The 20,126-nt window shown below is 34.7% G+C and overlaps 1 protein-coding gene across 1 annotated transcript in view; it reads left to right on the top strand.

The window, feature by feature from the left end:
* The window catches only part of DYNC2H1 (dynein cytoplasmic 2 heavy chain 1), a 505,271-nt gene that overhangs the window by 256,943 nt on the left and 228,202 nt on the right, over positions 1-20,126 (top strand). The window contains exons 72-77 of the mRNA XM_007946035.1: positions 2,702-2,752; positions 3,521-3,598; positions 4,716-4,847; positions 5,831-5,903; positions 11,437-11,597; positions 17,312-17,437. Coding sequence (XP_007944226.1) covers positions 2,702-2,752; positions 3,521-3,598; positions 4,716-4,847; positions 5,831-5,903; positions 11,437-11,597; positions 17,312-17,437 — 621 coding nt within the window. The remainder of the gene's footprint in view (positions 1-2,701; positions 2,753-3,520; positions 3,599-4,715; positions 4,848-5,830; positions 5,904-11,436; positions 11,598-17,311; positions 17,438-20,126) is intronic.

Here is a 20,126-nt window from a genome sequence, read left to right as displayed (position 1 = left end):
ATTGCCCAACCTTCCTTCCGAGCCAGGGCCATAAGGCAAGAAAAGGAAATCAAAGGCATCCAAATTGGTAAGGAAGAAGTCAAACTATCCCTATTTGCTGGTGATATGATCCTCTACCTAGAAAACCCAAGAGACTCAGTCAAAAAGCTACTGGAACTAATTGAGAGACTAAGCATCGTGGCAGGATACAAGATCAAATCCACAAATCAGTTGGATTCCTCTACACCAGCAAAGACATTACTTAAAAAGAAGTAAGGGAATCAATACCACTTACAATACCAAACCAAACCAAACTCACTGTCGTTGAGTCAGATCCAACTCATAGCGACCCCTCCTTCGGTTTCTGAGGCAGTATGATTATGGAAGTAGATTACCCAACCTTCCTTCCGAGGAGTGGCTGGTGGGTTTGAACTGCCAGCCTTCTGGTTAGCAGTTACATGCCTTAGGCATTACCATTTACAATAGCTACTAAAAATATAAAATACTTGAGAATAAATCTTACCAGGCACACAAAAGAACTGTACAATGAAAATTATAAAAAACTACTTCAAGAAACCATAAGAGATCTACATATATGGAAGAACATCCCATGCTCGTGGATAGGAAGATTGAACATTTTGAAAATGTCAGTTCTACCCAAAGCAATCTATACATTCAATGCAATCCCAATCCAGATCCCATCAACATTTTTTAAAGATACGGAAAACCCAATCACTAAATTTATATGGAAAGGAAAGAGACTTTGGATAAGCAAAGCACTATTGAAGAAGAAGATCAAAGTAGGAGGTCTCACACTGCCGGATATCAAAGCCTACTATACAGTCACAGTAGTCAAACTGCCTGGTATTACTGTAATGACAGACACACAGACCAATGGAATAGAATTGAGAACCCAAAAATAGATCCATCAACCTATGGCCAGCTGGTCTTTGACAAAGGGCGGAAATCCATTAAATGGGGAAGAGAATGTTTGTTTAATAAATGGTGCTGGCAAAACTGGATATCCATTTGCAGAAAAATGAAATTAGATCTGTACCTCACACCATACACAAAAACTAACTCCAGATGGACCAAAGACTTAAATGTGAAACCTAAAACTACAGAGTTCCTCAAGGAAAACTAGGGGCAAATTTAGGGGCCCTAATATATATCATACACAGACTATCAAGCGTAACCCAAAATGCACAAAGAACAGAAGTAAATGGGACCTTCTAAAAGTTAAATTTGTGTGTACTTCCAAAGATTTTTCCAAAATAGTCAGAAGAGAACCTATGGATTAAGAAAAAATACTTGGCAGTGACATATCTGACAAGGGACTTATCTCTAGAATTTATAGAAAATTCTAACACCTCAATAACAAAATGACAAATAATCCAATTAAAAAGTGGACAGACGACATGAGTAGACCCTTCACCAAGGAGGATATTCAGGTGGCCCACAAACATATGAAGAAATGCTCATCATTAGCCATTAGAGAAATGCAAATCAAAACAACAATGAGATACCATCTTGCTCCAGCCCTAGTAGCAAAGTTCAACAAGACAGAAAATAACAAATGTTAGCGAGGATGTGGAAGAGATTGGGACTCTGATACGCTGCTGGTAGGATTGTAAAATGATACAATCATTGTGGAAAGCAGTATGGCGATTCCTTCAAAAGTTGGAATTAGAAATACCATTCGACCTAGCCATTCTGTTACTAGGTATATATCCTAAAGAAGTGAGAACTATGACAAGAACAAACATGCACACCCATGTTCATCACAGCACTATTTACAATAGCCAAAAGATGGAAACAATCTGGGTGTCCATCAGCTAAGGAATGGATAACCAAACTGGTACATACACAGAATGGAATACCATGCAACCCTGAAGAATAACATTTTTTTTGTTGTTGTTATGTGCCATTGAGTCAGACCCAACTCATGGCGACCCCTTCTTGGGTTTCCGAGGCAGTATCACTATGGAAGTAGATTGCCCATCTTCCTGCCGAGGAGTGGCTGGTGGGTTTGAACCACCAGACTTCTGGTTAGCAGTCAAGTGTCTTAGGCACTACGCTACCAGAGCATAGCATCTGCAAAACACCTTGTAACATGGATGAACTTGGAAGACATTATGCTGAGTGAAATAAGTCAATCACAGAAGGACAAATGTTGTTTTAGCCTGTTATTGTAAAAGTCAAGGAAAGTTCATCTACCAAAAAATAAATATTTACAGCCTTGGAAACCCTATAGGGCAATTCTGATCTGTCTTACAGGGTCACTGTGAGTAGAAATCAACTCGATGGCAGTAGGCTTTGGTTTTGTTAGGTATTAGCATATTATAGAACAAATAAACAGGTAGCAAACAACTGTCAATTGAACAGAACTTTAAAATTGTTTTGATGTTGAGACTCGTATATACTGTGTATATATGTCTGTATACATATATAACATATGTCATAAATATAATATGTAGTTATATTTTTATTTTAAGAAAATAATTACTTTAGATTTCATATTAATATTTTATCCTGGTACATGTACTGGTTCTTATAATGTTAGTGTTTTACTAGAAAAATTGGAAAGATATGAAAAGAGCTTTATATTTTTCTGAGTCCTTACAAAGCTCCGTTGTAAGCATCTTAGGATATTAAAAACATTTTGTTAACTAATCATTTTTTTTATGATTTTTTTTGTGTTCCTCATCTTTTTATTCAATAGGAATGGGATACGTTTACAGGTGTGGTTGTTGGAGATATGTTACGGAAAGTTGTAAGTTTACAATAACAAAATCTTATTATTTTACTCTTAGAGAAAATAGTTCTGGCTTTGGGATAATAAAATATAATTTGCTTCGTATGAGTTTTAAATTATTGCTGATCCTATACTTTGATTAGAGGAATATGTCTTTGGAATATATCCTTCATTGCTACTTCAAAATAGACCTAAGTTTATGTTTTTGTCCTTTAAGATTTATATTCTGTTGATTAAATACTAAGAAGTGAATGTAGATTTTTAAAAACTTTTTCCCTCAGTTTGTATATTTTATTCCAAGAGTATTTTTATAATTGTGTTATATTTAGCAAAATTTTCTTATGTAACTAAGATTTTAAAAATTGGGTTTTGAAACTTTTTATAACCATTTCAAATTTAGTTTTTTCTCTTGTAATTTTCTATTTCAACGTCGGATGGATAATATTCCTCAATGCAGTATACCCAAACTGTACTATAGAACCTAGATCATATGTGAAATGTAATATATAATTAAAAACAATATACTTTTAAGCTAGTTCTTATGACATTTAAATTTTTCTGAAATTTCATGAAAGAGTAATCACAACAAAAATGAATGCAACATTTGTCTAAATGGAGTTATCTGTACCTTATGTTACTTAGAATTATATTAACTTGTAAAATAAATAATAAATAGAATGAACATTTTTTCAATGCAATTTTCATAAAAATAGCTAGTTAATTATTGTTTTTTGAAAGTCTGAATTTTATCAAATATGCCAAAGAAAATAACATATTTTATTAAAGGATTCTCAACAAAGAATACGTGATCAACTTCCATCTTGGATAGATCAGGAAAGAAGCTGGGCAGTGGCAACATTAAAGGTATTCCTTTTGCACAGGAATATATATATATATATATATATATATATATATATATATATATATATATATATATATATATATAATGGCTTGATATGTAATATTTGTATTAATATATAATATTAGTATATATTAATATAGAATATTTTCCATATAAATATATATATATAAAATATCAAACCATTTCTTTTGAATTATGATATGCTAGGAGTCGTCGTGGTGTAGTGGTTAAAACGTTTAGCTGCTAACCAAAAGGTCAGTGGTTTGAACCCACCAGCTGCTCAGCTGCTCCTCAGAAGGAAGATGAGGCAGTCTGTTTCTATAAAGATTTATAGCCTTGGAAATCCTATGGGGAAGTTTGACTCTATCCTGTAGGGTTGCCATGAGTCAGAGTAGACTCGATGGCAATGGGGTCGGGTAGTATATTATACTTGTTCACATTCAGTTTTGATATTTCTGTGAATATGACATACAATTCCTGAGTAAAAGATTATCAAAATTAATAATAGAGTGATGAAAATGTGCCATTCTCTGAGGAGTTAATACTTTATTTGGGATAGAATGAGTATGTTGGGGAAAACCTCTGAGATGATATTATTTAAGATGAATATTGAACAATGAATAGAAATATGTCAGGTACCAAGTATAATTAGAACGTTCAGAGCCAAATGTTCAAGTTCTAGGGGAATAAATGAACATGGCTTAGAAAAACATGCTTTCTTATGGATTTGAATCTGAAAGTTGCCACATGTTTACAGTCTAACATGGAACTCAAACTTGCAATAATGCTTAAAACTTGTAGTTAGTTTTAATAATATCATGCCTTTTCTCCACAAGGTGGAGATAGTTAAGTACGAATGTTTTTATGCAGAGAAAAGATTTGTTAACTATAAGTACTGGTTTAGTACTGCTCTGAAAATGTTTCTTTTTATTTAATTTTGCCTTCAACCTTGGATAGTCTACCACATTATTTTTGACCTAGATGATTATATAAACCAACACAAATATAAAACAAATAATGAACATTTATCAATACTTGATTTTCATTTACTTTTTTGAATTTTTCTTAAAATGTGTTACCTTTTTCACTGCTGTGTATGTGGTTGTTTTTATTTTTCAGATTGCTCTCCCCAGTCTTTATCAGACACTCTGCTTTGAAGATACAGCTTTGTGGCGTACTTATTATCATAATTCAGTGTGTGAACAAGAGTTTCCATCTATTCTTGCAAAAAAAGTTTCCTTATTTCAGCAGGTAAAAGAGTTATTTAATGCAAAAATTATTAAATGTTTCTCTTGCCTTTCAGAAGTCATTTAAATAAAAGCTTTCCTTTTCAGAGGTTATATAGCCATTAATGTGACATAGAGAGAGAAAGACTTTCCGCTTTTGCCATCTTATCCATATAATGAAATTATTGGCAAATTTTCTAGTGAAAGTGTCTCCATTTTATCTTTTGTCACTTCCTCTGCTTTAACTCAAGGGTGATTTACTATAGAAAAAATGTCTTTCAGAAAGAAATTAATGTATAGATTGTACAGGTTTTTCACTATCTCCCAGGGTTTGATCTAAGGTAAAGACTAACTGGGGAGGAACAAGGGATTTGTTCCCATTTCATTTCCAAATAGAATGAAGAATTCACCATTGGGTTCCACTATATTTTCTGACTAGCCAAAAAGCTTATTGTGGGAAAACTCCACAGGTTTTGACACTCTAGGAAATGACTGTATCTCTTCACTAAACTACTGCCTGTGGTTTCTGTTCCCTTTGTGTCTCCATATACATGAATTTTATTCCACCAAGTGTGTTAAACTTAACAACAGCCACCAAGAAACTCATAATATGAAAGCCTAAGCATCTTGGAGTATTCTTGTTGTACATGATACAGCATAAAAATAGTAATTTTAAACTTTCAGAAAGGTTTTCCAGACCTCTGTTCTGCTGTCACCAGAAATGCCTTCCCTACTTACTTCTATTTTCATCTGCCATTTGGCTCTTCCATAGATCCTGTAGACATGATCCTATGACCATTGCATGTTGTTTTCTTTTGATATTAGGTTTGATGAAGTATATACCTATTTGACAGTTTTTTGAAGCATAGTTAATACAGTGGCACAATGATGTTTTCAAAGATTTTAATAAATATTTATTTACTTAAATTGATTGGCATTAATTATTTGTTTAGTTAAAGCTTTTTTGGAAACTTTATTGTTTAAAAATAACCTGTGCTTTATTTTAAGGTTCTTGTGGTACAGGCTCTCAGACCAGACAGATTGCAAAGTGCCATGGCTCTATTTGCATGTAAAACTCTGGGTAAGTGTAATACTTTTCTGGAATTCTGTTACTGACTTGAAATATTTGGTTTTTATTGGCATTTTATTTTATGTTGACTTGTGTGTAGCAAGATTATAAGATTTTCTTTTAATTTCATTCTACTTATCTTGCATTCTCTACTTGGTTTTCAACACAGTTCTCTGTGTTGGGTACGACCGTGGTTAATATTGTATTCAATGTGATGCATAAGTCACATTCTACATTTAGTTAAGATATATGAGGTTTTAAAAAATATGTCCTTATGAAAGCACTTTAGACATTTGTCTATGGTTAGAATTTCAAAGCAGAGAATCAAGTGTTTGTTCCAAAACTTTATTGCCTAGTCCTATTTGTAGTCATAGTTTTAGGATTATGCCATAACTTTAGGAAGTTACTCCTTCAAAAAGAGTTATCTTTTTCTAAAACACAAAATGAAGAATTGTTGTATCTTTTAGATCATAAACAAGGTACACAATACATTTTTGTTAAGTCTTTTAGATAGTCTTATCTGAATAGTTAAAGTTATGCACTCATATGAGAATAATAAGCCATACCATTATTATTTTTGTACAAGTGAAGTTTGGAAAAACTAGTTCAAGAAAGACTGAAAAGTATTTTTCTTGAAGCAAAGAGTCATCCAAAGATAATGGATCTTCGCTGTTTCTGAATCTAGAGGTTTTTAGAATTATGTTTTAATAAAAAAATCTAGCACAATTAAATAGTGTGCTGGCAATTTTTTTGTGGAAGTTCTCCATTTCTGTCCCATTTTTCCGTGTGTGTGTGTGTGTATTCCATATTTGTGTATATATATAAAATTTAATTTAGAAACTTTCTTATTTATTGTCATTTTGACTAACAACATATGCATGTTTTCTCAAAATTAGAATTTGTGATATAAACCAGCTAGCAGAGAGTTTTATAAAATTGCAGAAAATACTAATCCTTCTGTGTTTATCATTGAAAACCTTTGTAGTCCTGAATAATCATGGTATTGTTAGTATGCAAAGCTATTATATTTGAGTGTATGAGAGTACTATAGTGAGAACTCTTGCTTCAGATGTGTCTGTATAGGATTTGGTAGTTTGTGAGGTACAGCGGAATAGAAGAAGCACAAATGAATTGTTTTTGAATACAGTTAGTAATTAACAGCTGGGTGATCTTTGATGAGACTTTTCATCTTTGATTCTTAGTTCTCTTATTCACCTAATGATATTTGTTTCTCAGCATTGCTGTATAGGTTAGTTCTGGTCTCCTATGAGTTTTATCCCTTCTTCACATTTGAGAAAACTGAGGGACAGTGCAGGGTCACTGAGCTAACAAATATAAGCTAACTGTATATTTCTCTCTCTAATTCATGCATTCTTTTCACTTTTTATACCACTTGTTTCTTCCTTAATGCATTAGCATAACAAATAACTATTATGACATAAGAAATAAATCTTTATTGTTGCTAGGTGACATCTAATTGGCTTCAACTCATAGTGACCCTGTGCACAGCAGGACAAGACGCTGACAGATCCTGCACCATCCTCACAGTCCTTGCTGTGCTTGACCTCATCGTGGCAGCCACTGTTATCAACCCATCTCCTTGAGGGTCTTCTCTCTTTTCTCTGACTTCCACTTTACCAAGCATGATATCCCTTCTCCAGGGTCTGGTCCCTTCTGAAAATATGACCAAAGTAGGTGAGACGAAGTCTGGCTATTCTTGCTTCTGAGGAGCATTCTGGCTGTACTTCCAAAACAGATTTGTTCATCCTTCTAGCAGTCCATTGTATTTTCAGTATTCTTCACCAACACCACAACTTAAAAGTATCAACTCTTCTTTGGTTTTCCTTAGTCATTGTCCAGCTTTTCACATGCATATAAATACCATGAGTGAAAATACCATGGCTTGGTTCAGGTGCATTTTAGTCTTTAAAGTGACATCTTGGCTCCTTAACTCTTTAAAGAAGTCTTTTGCAGAAGATTTCTCCAGTAAGTTATGACATCTGATTTCTTGACTCTTGTTTCCAAGTGTGTTGATTGTGGATCCAAGTAAAGTGAAATCACTGACAACTTCAGTCTCCACTGTTTATGAATGAAAAGCTGCATAGTTGGGTTTAATATTCTCTAATAGGGGGGAAATTGTATATTGAGACCACAGTGCTGGCTCTGTGTTTCTTCATCTGTTAAAAGTGGTTATCAGCGTACTCATCTGATTGTGGTTATTAGATACCATTGAGTTGGATCTGACTCATAGTGACCCTATGTACAACAGAAGAAAACACTGCCCCATCCTGCACCATCCACACAATTGTTGCTGATTTTGAGCCCATTGTTGCAGCCACTGTGTCAGTTCATCTTGTTGGGTCTTCCTCTTTCACTGACCCTCTACTTTACCAAGTATGATGTCTTTCTCCAGGGACTGTTCTCCTCCTTGATAATTTGTCCAAAGTATGTGACACAAAATCCGGCCATCCTTGTTTCTAAGGAGTATTCTGGCTATATTCTTCTAAGACAGGTTTATTGGTTCTTCCGGCAGTCCATGGTATATTCAGTATTTTTGTCAACATCATAATTAGAATGCATCAGTTCTTCTGTGGTTTTCCTTATTCATTGTCCAGTTTTCATATGCATATGAGGCTATTGGAAAGACCATGGCTTGGGTCAGGCGCACTTTCTTCTTCAAAGTGACACCTTTGCTCTTTAACACTTTAAAGCTTTTTTGCAGCATATTTGCCCACTGCAGTATGTCATTTGAATTCTTGACTGCTTCCATGTGCATTGTTTGTGGATCCAAGTAAAGTGAAATCCTTAACAAGGATTTCATTTTTCCAGTCTTTTCTCCATTTATCATGATGTTGCTTATTGGTCCAGTTGTGAGGATATTTGTTTTCTTTTTCTTGAGGTGTAATTCGTACTGAAGGCTATAGTCTTTGATCTTCCTCAGTAAGTGCTTCAAAACTTCTTCACTTTCAGCAAGCAAGGTTGTATCATCTGCATATTGCAGGCTGTAAATGAATCTTGCTCTGATCTTGATGCCATGTTCTTCATATAGTTTTGCTTCTTGGATTATTTGCTCTATGTAGATTTAATAAATATAATGAAAGAATACAACCCTGGCATACAATTTATCTGATGTTTAAACTATGAAGTATCGCCTTCTTCTTTCTGAATGACTGCCTCTTGTTCTATTTACAGGCTCCTCATGAGCTTGTTCTAGAATTGCCATTCTTTTCAATCCTATCCATAATTTGTTATGATCCACACAGACAAATGCTTTTGCATAGTCCATACAACACAGGTAAACATCTTTCTAGTATTCTCTGCTTTCAGACAAGATCCATCTCCCATCAGATCATCTGACATAATATCCCTTGTTCCACATTTGTAGCAGTTCCCCATCAATGTACTGCTGCAACCATTTGAAAATTATTTTCAGTAAAATTTTACTTGCATGTGATATTAATGATATTGCCAGATAATTTTTGCATTCTGTTGGATCACCTTTCTTTGGAATGGGCACAAATATGGATCTCCTCCAGTCAATTGTCCATGTAGCTATCTTCCAAATTTCTTGTCATAAATGAGTTAGCATTTCAAGTATTGCATCTATTTATTGAAACATCTCAGTGGGTATTCCATCAGTTCCTGGAGCTTTGTTCTTTTGCCAGTTCCTTCAGTGCTACTTGGACTTCATCCTTCAATACCATCTTTTCTTGACCATATGGTACCTTTTGATATGGTTGAAAGTTGACCAATTTTTTTTTGCACAATGACTATATTCCTTCTATCTTCTTTTGATACTTTCTGTAGTATTCAGTATTTTGCCTGTATTTTGCTTCAGTATTGAAACCTGAGGGTTAAATGTTTTCTTCAGTTCTTTGAGATCAGGAAATGCTGAATGTGTTCTTCTTTTTTAATTTTCTAAATCCAAGCCTTTGCCATAACATTATAATACTTTGTCTCCTCAAGCTGGCCTGTGAAATCTTTTCAGCTCTTTTACTTCATCATTTCTTCCATTTGCTTTAGCTGCTCTCTGTTCAAGAGCAAGTTTCAGAGTCCCCTCTGACATCTGTTTTGATCTTTTCTTCTTTTCCTGTCTTTCTAATGAACTTTTGCTTTCCTCATGTATGAAGTTCTTGATGTCATCCAATAACTCATCTGCTTTATAGTCATTGGTGTGTCAAATCTGTTCTTCAAATGGTCTCTAAATTCAGGTGGGATATAATCAAGGTCATATTTTGGCTCTCATGGACTTGTTTCAATTTTCTTCAGTTTCAGGTTAAACTTGCATATGAACAATTGATGGGCTGATCCATAGTCAGCCTTGTTTTGAGCTTCTCCATCAGTTGTCTCTTTCCACAGATGTAGTTGATTTGATTCCTGTGTATTCCATCTGGCATGGTCCGTATGTGTAGTCACCATTTATGCTGTTGAGAAAAGATATATGCAGTTACATAGGTGTTCTTGCCAAATTCTATCATGTCATCTCTGGTGTCATTTGTATCATAAAGGCCGTATTTTCCAGTACTGATGCTTCTTCTGTGTTTCCACCTTTCCATTCCAATCACCAGTAATTATTAATGCATCTTGATTGCATGTTTGGTCAATTTCAGACTGTAGAAATTGGTAAAAGTCTTTAATTTCGTCATCTTTGGCTTTAGTAGTTGGTGCATAAACTTAAATAATAGTCATATTAACTGGTCTTTTTTGTAGGCATATGGATATTATCCTATCTGTGACTTCATTGTACTTCAGGATAGAGCTTGAAGGTTTTTTTTTTTTTTTGGACAAAAAATTTAATGCTATTCCTGTTCAATTCTATTAATGTCATTCCTGGCATAATAAACCATATAAATGTCTGATTCAAAATGGCTAATACCAGTCCATTTTAGCTCACTAATCCCTAGAATATCAATCTTTAAGTATTTCCTTTTATTTTTGACACTTCCAATTTTCCTAGATTCATACTTTGTACATTCCACATTTTGAGTATTAGTGAATGTTTGCAGCTGTTTCTTCTTATTTGGAGTCATACCACATCATCAAATGTAGGTCCTGATGGCTTTTCTCTATCCCCTTCATAATGCCAGCTTTACTTTGAGGAGATAGCTCTTCCCCAGTCATATTCTGTCTGGCTTCCAATATGAGGGGCTCATCTTCTGGCACTATCAGACAAGGTTTTACTGCCATTCTTCAGTTTCCAGTTTTTTCAGAAGTAGCCCACTACATTCTTCTTTCTAGCCTGTCTTAGTCTGGAGCCATGGATGACCTGCTAGTATTACAAATACTTATAGCATCTCAGTAAGAGGCAGGCCACACCAGTATGATACACTGACTCATCTCATAAGGTTGTGGTATTAGCTGATGTGATAAATGTAAAGCATTTAGAAGAAATGTCTGTCACACTAAGCATTCAGTAAATGTGAGTAAAAAATTTATTATGTGTGGGATTATAATTCACCTTGGTACTCTATATTTCACAAAATTAGGTTTAATAGACTTTTTCTGATGCATGTTGCATTTTATTTTTAATTAATGTTTCTTTTAGGACTGAAAGAATTGTCTCCACTTCCTCTAAATCTCAAACGTTTATACAAAGAGACACTAGAAATAGAACCCATCTTGATCATTATTTCCCCGGGTGCTGATCCTTCTCAGGAACTTCAAGAACTCGCTAATGCTGAAAGAAGTGGGGAGTGTTATCACCAGGTCAGTTTTCTGTGCCCTGCTGTTTTTACTACTGATATTGTTCCTCCTGCCACACTTGATCCTATTAGTGAAATGGATGTGTTTGCTGTGGTAAACCAAATAATAGCTTCTGGAAGACATCTGTATCCTAATCCCCAGAACCTGTGACTATGTTATTAATTTGGCGAAAGAGACTTTGCAGATATGATTAAGTTAAGAATATTGAGGTGAGTAGATTTTCCTGGCAATGCAATATTATCATAAGGGTCCTTATAGGAGGAAAGCAGAGGGTCAGAAGGAAGGAGATGTATTAACAGAAACAGAGGTCAGAGAGAAGAGAAGATGCTATGCTGTTTACTCTAAAATGGAGAAAAATGATTATGGACAAAGAAATGTAGGCAGTTTATAGAAGCTAGAAAAAAACATAAGGAATGGATATCTCATAGAGCCTCCGGAAGAAATGCAGCATTGTAGTACTTCCTTTATTTTTATACCCTGATACCTTGACTTTTAGACCAGTGACACTTCTGACTTTGAGAAATTAGTTAAGATAATAAATTTCTGTTGTTTTAAGGCACTAAATTTGAGGTAATTTTTTATAGCAGCAAGAGGAAACTAACACTATTTGCATACATTTTGAGAATAATTTAAAAATTTTCCTTGGATATTTTCACAACAAATCATAGTAATGTTTGCTTGAAAAAACTGACATGAAAGAAATATATTTTCTTGAGTGGAATTTATCTAATTAAATATAATTTTTTCCTGAGGGGAATTTAAGAACTTTTGTTTCTTCAGGTTGACTTCTTTTTTCAGTTTAGTTTGCATGTAAGTTGGCAATTTTAAATTATTAATGTTACCCTCAGTTTTTTGATAGATTTACAAATAAACCTTTATCATTGGGAACATAACTAATAGTAATTAAAAATATTTCATAGCCACCACAAATTAAAACATAAAAATCTCATGAGGAACAGTAGACATGGAAGATAGCAGAAAATCAGGACTGCCTGCCTCAGATATGTAGATCTTACACTGTACAACTCTAGGGAGCACCACTGAGGTCATAGTTGTAATAGCTTAGTATATTCATCATGACAGTTTTCAGTTGTAAATGAGGTGTCTCAGGGAAGGAGAACATTTTCTACAAGTTGTACCAGGTAGCAGTGACTTTGGTAAAAAGATAAAACATACATAGTTTGTGTACTAAACTTTTCATTATTTAACATTCTTGGAGAAGATAATTAATTCATTTTATTAGTTTGGCTTTTCTTCAAAACTTCATATTAAATCCAATTAAGAAAGTTTAGAGATTATTTTAGGTTAAAGCACCAAAACATTACTTTTTCATTGTAAATGCTTATGTTTTCAACTTACACAGTTTTTCTATTTTCCTATTGTGCTTTTTAAGGATTGTTTTTCCTCCAGTAAATCTTTCTTAAGGTTTCATGAAACGTCAAATTGTTTTTACACAGTTTATGCATATTTTGATAATTTTGAGTTCTTGTTTTTGTTTCTACTTTGTTGTTGTTAGGTGCTGTGAAGTTGGCTCTGACACATAGTGACCCTTTGTACAACAGAACAAAACACTGTCCAGGCCTGTGCCAGGCCTACAATCCTTGCTATACCCAAGCCCGTTACTGCAGTCACTTATGGATTCATCTTGTTGAGGGCCTTCCCCCTTTTATGCTGACCCTCCACTTTACCAAGTATGACTTCCTTCCCCAGGAAATGGTCCCTCCTGACAACATGACCAAATCATGTGAGATGAAGTCTGGCCATTCTCACTTCCAAAGAGCATTCTACCTGCACTTCCTCCAGGACACATTTGTTAGTTCTTCTGACAGTCCATGGTACTTTCAATATTCTTTGCCAGCACCACAATGCAAAAGCATCAGCTCTTCTTTGGTCTTCCTTAGTTATTGTCCAGCTTTCACATGCATATGAGGCGATTGCAAACACCATGGCATAGGTTGTTGTTGTTGTTGCTGTTGTTAGGTGCCATCAAATCAGCTCCTATTCATAGCGACCTGATATACAACAGAATGAAACACTGTCTGGTCTTATGCCAGCCTCATAATCCTTGCCATACCTGAGCCCATCATTGCAGCCACTGTGTCAATCTATCTCATTGAGGGCCTTCCTCTTTTTTGTTGACCCTCCACTTTACCAAGCATGATATCCTTTTCCAAGGAATGGTCCCTCTGACAATATGATCAAAGTAGGTGAGACGAAGTCTGACCATTCTCATTTCGAAGGAGCATTCCAGCTGTACTTCTTCCAGGATAGATTTTTTAGTTCTTTTGGCAGTCCATTGTACCTTCAGTATTCTTCACCAATGCCACAACTCAAAAGCATCAACACTTCCTTCTCCAGTCTTCCTTATTCATTGCCCAGTTCTTACATGCATATGAGACAATTGAAAATACCATGGCTTGGGTTAGGTTCACCTTAGTGTTAAAGAGACTTCTTTGCTCTTTAGCACTTTAAAGAGGTCTTCTGCAGATTTGCCCAGTGCAATCTAGTGTCTGATATCTTGACTGCTGCTTCCATTAGTGTTGATTGTGGAATCAAATCATGTGAAATCTTTGATAACTTCAATCTTTTCTCCATTTATCATGATTTTGCTTTTTGGTCCAGTTGTGAGGATTTTCATTCTCTTTATATTGAGATGTAATCCATACTGCAGATTGTAGTCTTAATCTTTTTTCTACTTTAGTGCAACAAAATACATTTCTTCTAATTCCTTTGTGTTTGCATTCATATATTTTTTTTTCATAGTAATAAAATGATACTTGGAATTATATAACATTTCAGAAAATTTTGGGAACAATTTAGCCTCCTATTTGCTTAGTTGCACATTAGACCTTGAAAATTAAAAGCAACAACAATATACTAGTGTATATTACCTCTTCTACTACATGCTTCAGTATGGAGTGATTCAGATGTGGTTCCTATTTTCAAAAACTTGATAGTGTAATTCTGAAAACAAAATCAATATTATAAAAATTAGATAAAAATGATATGCTCTGTTGTACATGTTATAAAAAAAGAAATCACTGTGGTTTTAAGTAATCTACAGACATGCAGACATAAACTGTTTTGATCATTATATGGTAAAAAAAAGTTAGATCCATTATACCCTATATATGTATACTTGTAAATAATATATATAAATAAAAATTAAAATTAAAAAAAAAAACACCCAACAAACTCACTGCCATAAAGTCAATTCTAACTCATAGCAACCTTAGGGTTTCCAAGGTGGTAAATTTTTATGGAAGTAGATTGCCCAGTCTTTCTTCCACAGATTGACTGGTGGGTTTGAACTGCCTACCTTCTGCTTAACATTCAGATGCCTTAGGCACTATGCTACAAGAGCTCCATAATATATATAAATAAACCTATAAAAATATGAGTGTATGTATATGCACACAGACACCACTGTACTGATATAGAAATGTTATATAAATTATTAGTAAAACACTTCTGGAAGAGTTTAGACTTGATTACATTAAGTGATGTGCAGCCATTTCAGATTCTTGACTAATACTGTTATGCAATCCTAGAGTTAAGTTTAAGTTAAGTCTAAGCTTTCAAATACCATGGAAATGTTATGTACTGAATCTGTTAGCTAGGGTTATTTGGCTTCTGCTTTAATATTTTCAATGATTAGAAGTTTTGTATTTCATAAAGTAGCCTTTCTACCATTTAAAGTGAAGATGGACATTAGGAATTGAAAAATTTGAAATATAGTTTCAGTGAGAGATCAAGATTCATATTTTCTCTCTCTTTAGCTCTCTCATCTCAAATCTTGTTTTATTTCCCTTCTATATCGCTCTAAGAAGCAGTTGAGGAGCAGAGAGCTAAGGATAGAATCATAAGGAACACCATCATGTTAGGTTTCCTAGATAAAGAAGAGTCAGGAAATTACACAGAGAAACTATCTGTATCTTGAGAGCCAAATATATGCAATGTGGGAGAAATCAAAAGAAAGGTAGGTTTCAAGGATTTTGTTTTCGGAATTACACTATCAAGTTTTTGAAAATAGGAACCACATCTGAATCACTCCATACTGAAGCATGTAGTAGAAGAGGTAATATACACCAGTATATTGTTGTTGCTTTTAATTTTCAAGGTCTAATGTGCAACTAAGCAAATAGGAGGCTAAATTGTTCCCAAAATTTTCTGAAATGTTATATAATTCCAAGTATCATTTTATCACTATGAAAAAAAATTATGAATGCAAACACAAAAGAATTAGAAGAAATGTAATTTGTTGCACTAAAGTAGAAAAAAGATTAAGACTATAATCTGCAGTACAGATTACATCTCAATATAAAGAGAATGAAAATCCTCACAACTGGACCAAAAGCAAAATCATGATAAATGGAGAAAAGATTGAAGTTATCAAAGATTTCACATGATTTGATTCCACAATCAACACCAATGGAAGCAGCAGTCAAGATATCAGACACTAGATTGCACTGGGCAAATCTGCAGAAGACCTCTTTAAAGTGCTAAAGAGCAAAGAAGTCTCTTTAACACTAAGGTGAACCAACCCAAGCCACGGTATTTTCAATTGCCTCATATGCATGTAACAACTGGGCAATGAAATGGTAGTATTGATATCAAATCGTCTCTGTCAACAAGACTATTGTTATGTGACGTTGAATCGTCTCCAACTCATAGTGACCCCTGCCTTTGGGTTTCCAAGGTAGTATCACTACAAAAGTAGGTTGCCCAATCTTCTGAGGAGTGGCTGATGGGTTTGAACCGCCAACCTTCACTATAGTTATATAAAATATTAGCTCTTTAAGGAGCTCTGGCGGTGTAGTACCTAAGGCATTTGACTGCTAACCAGAAGCCCAGTGGTTCAAACCCACCAGCCACTCCTCAGAAGCAAGATTGGACAGTCTGCTTCTGTAGTGATATTGCCTCAGAAACCCAAAGAGGGGTCGCTATGAGTTGGATCCGACTTGACAGCAGTGAGTAAAAGGTCAGTGTTGATGTTTGAGAGGGCAGGAGTTATGAGAAATAATAGAATAAGGTACAAAGAGTATTCATTAATTCTTTATCTTATATTATTCTATATTTTAAATGAGAATTAAAGCATTAGGCTGTTAGCCAAAAGGTTGGAGGTTCGAATTCGCCAGCTGCTTTGCAGTAGAAAGATGAGGCAGTCTGCTTCCACAAAGATTTACAAACTTGGAAACTCTGTTGGGCAGTTAAACTCTGTCCTGTAGGGTCATTCTGAGTCAGAATTGAATCAATGGCAGTGATAATGAGAAAATATTTTTAACAAATGGAAAACAATATATTTAAAAAGTCTACCACTGATGTAAGGACAAAAACACGATGATTGCTGAGTTCATTGGCAGCAGAGTCCAATATCTCATTAAAATTTTAGAAGTTTGATTACAGTGATTTAGTTCAGTGTGGATGGCAGGATATTTCTGAATTTCTTATAATGTTATCCTGCCATGGTGAAAGCATTGGGCTGCTAACCCAAAAGTCAGCGATTTGAACCCACCAGCTACTCCGCAGGAGAATGATGAAGCAGTCTGCTTCCATGAACGTTTACAGCCTTGGAAACATTATAAGCAGTTCTATTCTGGCCTATAGGGCTGCTATGAATCAGAATCTACTCAATGGAAGTGGGTTTGGTTTCTAGGTATAATGTTATGTGTCAATACATTAAGAAATATACGTATTTTTTTCCCTTCGTTTTGCAGGTTGCCATGGGTCAGGGTCAAGCTGATTTAGCAATTCAAATGCTAAAAGAATGTGCCCGCAATGGAGACTGGCTCTGTTTAAAGAACTTACATCTTGTCGTATCTTGGCTGCCAGTTCTGGAAAAGGTAGATTCAGATTAATATGATATAAATGATATGTATATATCCAATTCCACAATCTCTAAGTAACATCAGTATTAATATGTGTTATGTATTATTTATGATTTTTTAAAAATTTTTGATGAGAAATCATTTTGTCTGGTTAAGTATTTTCTTCTTAAATGTACATTTGTGTAAAACAAGATGAATCTTTTAATAAGGAACCTATAAATCTTTCTTTTAAAAAGGATTTCAGAAAACTATGTAATTATTACTGAAGATTGAGAAGAAAATTTAGAGAATTTTTCTAGAAGAAAGACAAGGGAGATGCTTTAAACGATTATTCAAAACCTATCTATACCATTACTTTCTCTTTATGCTCTTGTTCTGCTATATCTCTATAAGAAGAAAAACATATAGAGGAGTCTGAGGGAACTGCAGGCCTTCTTTGGTGCTAAGGAAGCTAAAATCTAACTGAAGTAATCATTTCATTTAACAAAAATGGCCCCAGGAGGAAAATAACCTTTAGAAAGGAAATTGTTGGATAGGTTTTAAATGCAAACCTGGATTGGGGTTCTTGGTCTTGGGTAGTTAAGAGATGATGCCATTGAGAAAATGTTCCTTGAGGGCTGAATGGAATTTAGCTAAATGTCAGCAAAGAAGGGATTCATGGTTAATTGAAGCATCAAAAGTTGAGACATTGTGATAGAAATGTGCATGCCTAGTACGAGCAGCAAAGAGATGTGCTTGACTGTACTGATAAGGCCATACAAGGTTGTATGTGCATAGAGCTAGGAAGGGATAGTTTAGGGAATATACCAAAAACCATGCAAGAAAAGTTTGGGTTTTTTGTCTTGAGACTTAGCAAGCCAGAAGAGGTTGTTAGGAAGAGAGTTAGTAATTAATTAATGTATTAGTAGGAGTAGTGTATAATATAAAAAGTACAGAATATAGGATAGAACAGAACTGAATAGAGAGGATTGAGCAAATCCCTAGCCATGTTGTGAGGTGTTGAAAATTTGTGTATTCCTAATAAATGGACAATCAATAAATGTTTGATAATGACTTAATGACTGAATGAATGAATTGATGGACAATAGTGATGCATTACTTTTATTCTTATAAAAATGAGAGTTTTGGAACTGAAGGTTTATATGAATATTCATATATTTTGTTAATACAATTTCCTATAAAAATCTTTAATGTGTGAAAATATAAAATCCATGTCAGATGAATCATGTTTCAAAACATATAAGAAGATCTGTGAAGACTTGAATCTTGCTCTCTGATCCAAACAGTTGATTGATAGCTATCGATCCATGTAAAAAAATAAAATTTGGAAGTAAATGTAGTTAGAATTTTTCCAAGATTATAATACAGATTAGATTATGATAATTTTTTTTTGCTTTTCTTTTGTAAAGTTTGAATAAATTATTTTGATAAACCCAGCTATATCACAGATGAGGAGCTCTGGTAGTGTAGTGCCTAAGGCACTTGACTGCTAACCAGAAGGCTGGTGGTTCAAACCCACCAGCCACTCCTCGGAAAGAAGGTTGGGCAATCTACTTCTGTAGTGATAACTGCCTCGGAAACCCAAGGTGGGGTTGTTATGAGTTGGGTCCAACTCGATGGCACATAACAACAACAACATATCACAGATGTATAGTTTCTTTTACTATTTTTATATGTGTTAACTAAAAGCAAAATTATGTATGAACTTTACATTTTAAGATTATTAGTTAAAGGTACATTTTATAAATTGTTATAATTTACAATTTTAAGCAAACACAGAATGTCTTTAGTCATAGTTTTGCCATTTTTGGATCATCTTAATATATTTCATATAACATTAGTGCAGGTTGATTTGAGAGATGGATTATATTAATTAAAAAGAATTTTTAGATTTCACTGTCTTTTAGAGCTATCAAAGTTTCTTTTATTATTCATTCATTCCTTCAGTCCACAGATATAGAGTACAGAAAAAGGCCGGGAACTGTTAGATGCTGGTTACAAAAAAAAATGTTTTCTTGCTCTCAATGAACATAATTTAGAAGAGACATAACACATTAAGGGAACTCTGGTGGCGTAATGCCTAAAGCATTTGACTGCTAACCAGGAGACTGGCAGTTCAAACCCACCAGCTACTCCTCGGAAGAAAGACTGAGTAATCTACTTCCATAGATGTGTTGTTGTTAGGTGCCGTTGAGTCATTTCTGACTCATAGTGACCCCATGCACAGCAGAATGAAACACTGCCTCATCCTGCACCAGCTCCATGATCCCTGCTATACTTGAGCCCAGCGTCACAGCCACCATGTCAATCCATCTTGTTGAAGGCCTTCACCTCTTTCATCAACCCTCCAGACCTTACCAAGCATGATATCCTCCAGGGAATGGTCCCTTCTGACAACATGACCAAAGTAGGTGAGACGAAGTCTGGCCATTCTCGCTTCTAAGGAACATTTTGGCTGCACTTCCTCCAGGACACATCTATTGGTTCTTTTTTTTTTTCTTTTTCTTTTTTTATTGTGATGTGGGTGAAGATTTACAGAGCAAATTCACTTTCCATATAGCAGTTCACATATACTTTGTCTCATGACATTGACCACAGTTTACCATAATGCAACAGCTCCCCTCCCACTTCCTCCCCATAGTTACCTCTTCCCAGTGTCCATCCCTCCATGGACTCCTGCCCCCTGAGCCGTCTCCCTGTGCAT

Source organism: Orycteropus afer, unplaced genomic scaffold (assembly GCF_000298275.1).
Source record: "Orycteropus afer afer isolate SDZICR_OR568_19922 unplaced genomic scaffold, OryAfe1.0 scaffold00147, whole genome shotgun sequence".
NCBI classification, from domain to species: domain Eukaryota; kingdom Metazoa; phylum Chordata; class Mammalia; order Tubulidentata; family Orycteropodidae; genus Orycteropus; species Orycteropus afer.
Note: the sequence above shows the minus strand (reverse complement) of the source record. Positions and strands in the feature narration are given on the sequence as shown.